Source organism: Crocodylus porosus, unplaced genomic scaffold, assembly GCF_001723895.1.
Source record: "Crocodylus porosus isolate Cpor-Errol unplaced genomic scaffold, CroPor_comp1, whole genome shotgun sequence".
NCBI classification, from domain to species: domain Eukaryota; kingdom Metazoa; phylum Chordata; order Crocodylia; family Crocodylidae; genus Crocodylus; species Crocodylus porosus.
In genome coordinates this window covers 79,967,797-79,974,604 of record NW_017728906.1, presented here as the reverse complement: position 1 = coordinate 79,974,604, position 6,808 = coordinate 79,967,797, and the positions used below count along the sequence as shown (strand labels likewise).

At 46.1% G+C, this 6,808-nt stretch overlaps 1 protein-coding gene across 4 annotated transcripts in view; it reads left to right on the top strand.

The window, feature by feature from the left end:
• Positions 1–456: 456 nt before the first annotated feature.
• The window catches only part of LOC109306142 (cohesin subunit SA-2-like), an 88,444-nt gene continuing 82,092 nt past the window's right edge, over positions 457–6,808 (top strand). For all 4 annotated transcript variants that reach the window (XM_019529412.1, XM_019529413.1, XM_019529410.1 and 1 more), the window contains exon 1: positions 457–576. In XM_019529412.1, the coding sequence (XP_019384957.1) occupies positions 536–576 (41 nt within the window). In that variant the 5' untranslated portion in view covers positions 457–535. The remainder of the gene's footprint in view (positions 577–6,808) is intronic.

Below are 6,808 nucleotides of genomic sequence, written 5' to 3'. Positions count from 1 at the left end.
CCGGCCCCGCCGCCCCTGCCCCGCGCCGCGCGTTCCGCGCACTCCCCAGGGCCTTGCTCTGCTCTGCCCTGCCCTCAGCCGGCTGCGGCACGTGACTGCGGGCCGGCGCAGCGGATTGGCTGCGCGGAGGGTTCCGGCTCTGGGCGGGGTCTGTGCAGCCCAGGTGGGTCGCGCGAGGGGGGCAGCGGGGGTCTCCCTTCTCTGCGTTACACTGCATTGCAGCCCCCCCCGCAGTGCTGCCTCCTTGCGTTGCACCCCCCAGGAGCGCGCTCAGGGCAGGGGCAGCTCCCCATGCCCACACTGCAAGGGTATTGGGCTCGTTGCATGCTCCCTGCTCATGCCTCTTGTGGCTGTGCAGTGCCAGGCCTTTGCCTTCCCCACTGCTGTGCATGTCTTTCCACCTCCTTGCTGCGTGGTTGCTTCTGGTTCTTAGCTGCTTTTTTCCCCCCACCCCAGGTAGGAACCGAGTGGAGCTGGGGGGCCCCTGCTGCTCTTGTCCCTGCACTGTCCACACTGCCAACAGGATGCAGCGGAGATGATCGCGGAGCCCAGCAGTGCCATTGCCGCCAGCCACCAGTAAGTCCAGGCAGCCGTGGCTGCAGTGCTTCAGGGTGGGGCAGGGCTGGGCAGCTGGTGGCCTGTGAGGGGTTAATGTGTGGCCCACTGCTTCTTGCCTACTCTGTCGGTCCTGTCTTTATGGTGAGGGCTGGGGTCTTTGGGGCAGGCAGCAGGGCTCATGGGGGGGCACACTTGGCAGCAGAGGGGGCCTTGTACTGTACACACAGCAGTGCTGGCAGAAGGGGCACATGGTGGTGGCAGTGCAGGGGGTGGGCTTGCACAGCTGGCAGGGTGGAGGCTGTGCAACAGCAGCAGGGTGGGCGGGAGATCTCGTGTGGCTGGGGACTGGTTGTGTCACAGTACTAGGGGGCTCACCCATGCAGTGGTGGGAGTTCGGGCAGCAGATGGGGCTATGCATTGGCAGGGGGTCCAGGAGCCTGCAGGCCGTATAGCCTATGACCCATGACTAATGCTGCTCTGAAACCAGACAGCCCTGCTTGGGGCATTGCCTCTGCAGTGACAGGGTGGGTTTATGCTGCATGGCTGTTTGGGCCAGGTTTTTTTGTCTGTAATCTGCTCTTACTCTTCCACTGACTACTTCCTCTATCCCTTCCTTTTAAGTAGATTGTGCCTTTATCTAGTCCAGTGGCTCAACCTTTTTTGTACCAGGACCCATTTGCAAGCATAGATGGCCAGTCCTGATCCAGTACCCTTCACTGCTCCTGCCCCAGACCCTAGTCCCCAGTATGTGGGGTCCCAAGCAGTCTCAGCCTGCAAGGAAAAAGCCACGGTTTCCCATTTTTTTCTCCTTTAAAGAATAATCCATTTTTAAAGTTTGCTCACGACCCTTTCATATATTCTTGCAACTCACTTTTAGTTTGCAACCCATGGGTTGAGAAACACTAATTTAGTTCATTTGTTCTGTGCCTTTGATCTGCTTTGGCTTTACTGTGGGTGCACTTGCACATCAAACCTTCAGACTCCTAGTCTAACCTTGCTGTTTGTTTACTATGAGAGATACTATCCCTTGGCAAGGTGACATGTAAGCTAGATGCATTTAGAACAATATTTGGAAACCTCAAGGAATAGGAATGACAAACAAATTCAAAGCAGAATTAAGAACTGGATAAAACTGTCTAGATTTACAAGAGAGGAGGAAGAGCTTTGTACATGCACTACCCCTTTCTGTATGTCTTTGCATCCTTGTTAAGCCACATAAAATATAACCAGTTGCTTGATGATCTGTCAGCTCCTGAACAAGCCACTAGCAAGTGGACCATATTGTGAAGATTAGTGCAAGGTACAGATGTGCTCATGATCTTTCAGCAGCAAAGTCTAAAAGTCAAAGCTACTAGCAGATGGAGAAGGAGTCTTAGCTGTGCTTCCCTTTTTTCTGATTTCTCACTGAAGCAAGATGAGCTCTTATTTGTAATCATAGAATCCAAGATATTTGTAGGTACAAAAGGATGGTGGTGATTTTAAAGATGTCAGATGCACATCTATGCTTTCAAAACATGGCATGGGAAATTTGCATGTAGGCACCCACACATTCTTCAGAGGCCTTTCTCTGAGGTTTCATATGAAATCTTTCTGCGCTACCAGTTGTAACGGTATGTACATTCATTCTCAAGCCCTAAGGTGCCATAGCTGTCTTTTCTGTGACACAGGATACAGGAATTTAATTCAGTTTGAAAATATTTTAAACAATTCTAATATTTTAACTTTGATTAAAGATTTGTCAAAAACAAAAATCACATCCATTTAATTTAGTTCAGTAGTGCCAGCTAAATGGCCCCAAATTTGTGTCTGAATCCTGCACCTACTTAAGCAGATCATCATATCATAGAATTATAGGCTTGGAAAGGACCTCAAGGATCATCTAGTTCAACCTCCTGCATGACTACTATTTCTAAAGCATCCCTATCCAGCCTCCAAATGCATCCCTTTTTCATCAAGAAAGCCTAAAGAAAACATATACTTATGTTTTTATAAAATGTAGGTCTTAAGTTGTGGTTAAAAGCTCTCTACCAAAAATAAACATAAACATTTTGAGAGAGAGGAACTTTGCCACTTAGCAGAAAGAGAAATTGTCATATTTAAGTACAAGACAAGGTTTTTTTATCTCAATCAGCCTGGAAACAAGGCCCTTTCATATATTCACCCACAAGGAAACCTTGTTAAATACATTGTCTATTATTAAACTGCTGGCAGAAGCAGCATGTGGAATGCTGGAATGGGATAGAAATGGAATGGCATAGCGATGGAAACCAACTGCGAAGCTGATAAAGTGCAGCCAGCACTGAGCGTGACAATAAAATACATAGCCTATACTGGGAAAACATGCAGATGGGAGCCTACTACAAAGATAGGTTAGTGCAGGGGTGGGCAATTATTTGGGCCTGAGGGCCACTTAGTTAATTTTCATAAGCTGTCATGTGCTGGGTCAGCATTTCCAGCCCCCTTTTCCCAAACAACTTGTCAAAACTCTGTGGGCTATGAGTGGGCAGGGAGCAGTGTTTGAGAGCAAGACAGGTGTGATCCACTCCCTGCACGCCCTGCCCTGTGTGGTGGGGGTGTGCACAGGGATGTGTGTGTGTGTGTGTGGGGAGAGGGGCTTCCTGGGAGCCAGCTGGGGGTGAGGGGAGGCAGGGGGTATGTGAAATGCTGTTGACTCTGTTGGGGCCCAGCCCAATGAGCTATATGATAAATTATGAGGCTTTTGGTTTTGGATTAATATCATGCATAGTTTGTGCTACCTATAAGTAGGTGCCAGAGGGCTACTTAAGTGTGTGTGTATGGTGTACCTGTGCTAAAACTTGCAGCAGTTTCCAAAAAAGGTGAAATGCATCAATTCTGGATGAACTTGTTCTATGGGTACTATGTGCAAATTGCTACAGCTATATTTATTTGGAAGGTCAGCGTTTTCAAGTTTGCTCCTCGCTTCTTTGTGCTCAGAGAGAGCAGGGTTTGACAGTAAAGATAGGGGGAAGAAATTGAAGGAGGCACAGGGCAAGGGGGCTGTTTGATCCCCCAGATTTATTTTCCCTCTAGTAGTGGGAAGGGGATGATTCAAGACAAAACTTCAATAATTAGATTCTATACCTGGAAAATTATACTGAATTTATAAATTTTATATATATAGAAGCTAATTTTTGTGGATTCATCTTATAATCAGAGTCGTCTTGTATTTGAGTAAATATGGTATAAAATACTTGCTAACAGATACAAAATAAATCTGCCTGAGCGATCCAGGGAACTAAAAACTTTAGATAGAGTTAGTATGGCTCAGATTCTTTGTGCTGTGGTATGTATGTATGGGTATATGTGTACCTATGTACATGCACATACATAAAATGCACGCACATGCATGTACCCGGACACACAGTAATGCCTAAAGATCTATATTGCCTAAACTTCCAAATCAGTAAAAACTTGCATATTGGCCCTGTATGTATCTTTGGCATTATCGGACAGTAAGATAACCAGTTCCTGTGCCACAGCTTTCTAAATAGAAACCTTACAGACAATAAAAAGGACAATAAAAACACGTTTTTTCTTTCCAGTTACTTTGACTTGTTTTATTGGTTCTTCCTAACTTGGTGGGGTTTGATGGTTTGTATGTTGCAGCTTGTGATGTTGCTTTACAAGAGTGTCCTGATAATTCAAATCATGTAGAAGGTTTTGGTACAGGTACTCTTCACTTAATGTTGTCTTGGTTAACATTGTTTTGTTATTATGTTGCTGATTTATTAGAAATCATACTCGTTTAAAGTCATGCAGCATTTGGTATAGTGTTGTTTGGCCGCCACCTGCTAGTAGGTAACTACTGTGATGTAATTGGATTTGCTTAATATAGTTTTGCTTAAAGTCGCATTTTTCAAGAATGTAACTATGACGTTAAGTGAGGAGTAGCTGTATTTTGGTGCTTGTCTGTCCCTTACAGGCTAGTTGGGATAGACAAGAAGAAAAAGATTTATTTTGTATATATCAGGGCAGTCCAACTGGTGGCCTGCTGGCCACGTGCTGCTGCTTATACTGTTACTCTGGCTGCAACAGCAGCTGGAGCAAGCTTCTGGGTTCCCATTCCCTCTTCCAGTTGCTGCTTCCTGCCTTTGCCCCAAGAGGTGGGGTAATGTGGCACTCTGGGTGAGGGGATGAGGGGGAGTCTGAGGCTGCATGGGGGGAGTTGCAGGAAGCAAGGGGATGCCTGTGTGGGCATGCAGTGCAGCAAGGGGTGGGGCAGGAGAGAGTCTTCATGGCGCACAGCCCATCGACCTGTGCCTCACCTGATGTGAATTACATAGCTTGCCAAGTCCCTGGAGGGGACATTCCCCAAGGGGATACAAGTTGGACAATCCTGGGTTGAGTGAAGAATGCTTGTAGAGTCGCAGCATAATGATCAGGGAAAATTATGTGTTGAAGCTCTTGGTCAGCAGTCTTCCTCTATATTTTGCAGCCTTGGGAAGCATGCCATGCCTCACCCTGTCCTTTCAGTTGCATCATTTGCACACTGCTGTAGGCACCCTGTAATCTCTTGACGTGGTACCAGTCCCAGCAAGTCTTTCTTTCTTGGAGTCATATATTAATATCATGTGTTGCGTCTTAACCTGACAGGGTAAATACCATGTACCTGTGTCTAGGAAGGCAGTTTTCCTGAACCGCTTTGCAGGAGAACTGCTCTTCTAGTGTGGTTCAGTACCTGCCAAGGTGCAGTGGCTTTAAGCCCGGTTTATGGAAATGGGATTCTCCTCTCTTGCTTGCTCTGGGGGCCTTATGGCTGAGGGCAAGCAAAACTCGGGGGCATCTGAACCCTAAACCTTCAGGCTTGGGCCTGCAAGTTGGATGCCTACTAAAGGTTTTGGAAACATCTGAAGCCCCAGGTGTGGGTGGAGGATGTTTGCCGGTAGTAGGGCCACTTATGGTTCTGGACACTGGGATTTGGAATTAGTTTTAGCTGATTTGGCTGTGGATACAAATTATTTAAAAACAGAACAAAAACAGAAACAAAAAACATGGCATAGGTCAACTCCCTCCCTGCTCTTATCCTACTGAATTTAGAGATGATTTTCCCATCAGTAGGTCACTTTTAAGACTTCTGTGTTGTTCCTGGGGAAAGGTCTGCATGCTATAAGCCAGTGTGGCCCATGTGATCCTGCAGGTGAGAATAGATGATCTGATGGTTTTTCTTGGCCTTAAAAGCTAAGAATCTTTATAATGTCAGTGATCTTTGGTACAAGTAAATTGCTGAGAAAAACTGTAAAATATTGGAGACGAGCATTGAGTTTTAATTGTGGCAAGTAGTAAAGTACTGAACATCATCTGTGTTGCAGTTCTAGAAAAATAGCACAGGTAACAACATGTTAGCTCAACCCCAGCTTCAAAGCCTGGTCGGAGACAAAGAAATTGTGTAGAAGAGAAAAACAGAAGAATGTTCTTGGATATATTTTTTAATTAATTTGTGAGCTATAGTGGATTAATGTGTGACAGGTTCCAATTGAAAACAGGAAAACAGTCCTTATTAGAAGAATAAGCTAAAAATGTTTCTTTTTTTTAGTATCTATGGGTTGAACTAGAAAGGTTTAAACAACATTTGATTGCATCATTTGGTTGCTGCTGCTCAAAAATAAAATCTAAAGAGAAGCATCTGGTAAGTCATATCCAGTGGATTTTAACCTGTGGTCCTCAGAGGCCAGGGGGAGGAGGGGGTTGTGAAAGATGACTATGATCAATCAAAAGTATGTGAATATCCACCCTTATGATTCAAAGGGGTTTGCACCTCCATTCAAAATTTTGTAGGGGTCCGGAAATGAAAAAAGATTGAAAACCATTTGTCTAGTACAGTAAAAATTCCGTTAACCAGCACCTTACAAGGTGGCATGCTCTATTAACCGGTATGCTGGCTTGTAAGGTAAAGTGAAACCAGAAGTGCCCACCGTGGCACTTCCAGTTTTTCCGAGCCGCCGCAGCCCGGGGCAAAGCAGCCTGCGCTGCTGAGCCCTGTTAGCAGATTTGCCTGCGACTTCGGGGTGTGCTCATTTATTAGGGCTGGGTCTTGGTAATTCTATCAATGTGCTGCTTGTGTTACTGGTGTTTCTATATGGAGCTGTATCTCTCCCTTCTGCAAGCCCTTACCCCCCAATGGAGCTATCTTGCAGGACTCAGTTCAGTGGGGCTGGGTTCCTCCAGTCCCCAAATCAGTCATACACGCAAACACACACAGATTAACGTGACACGCCTGACCTGGCCGGGT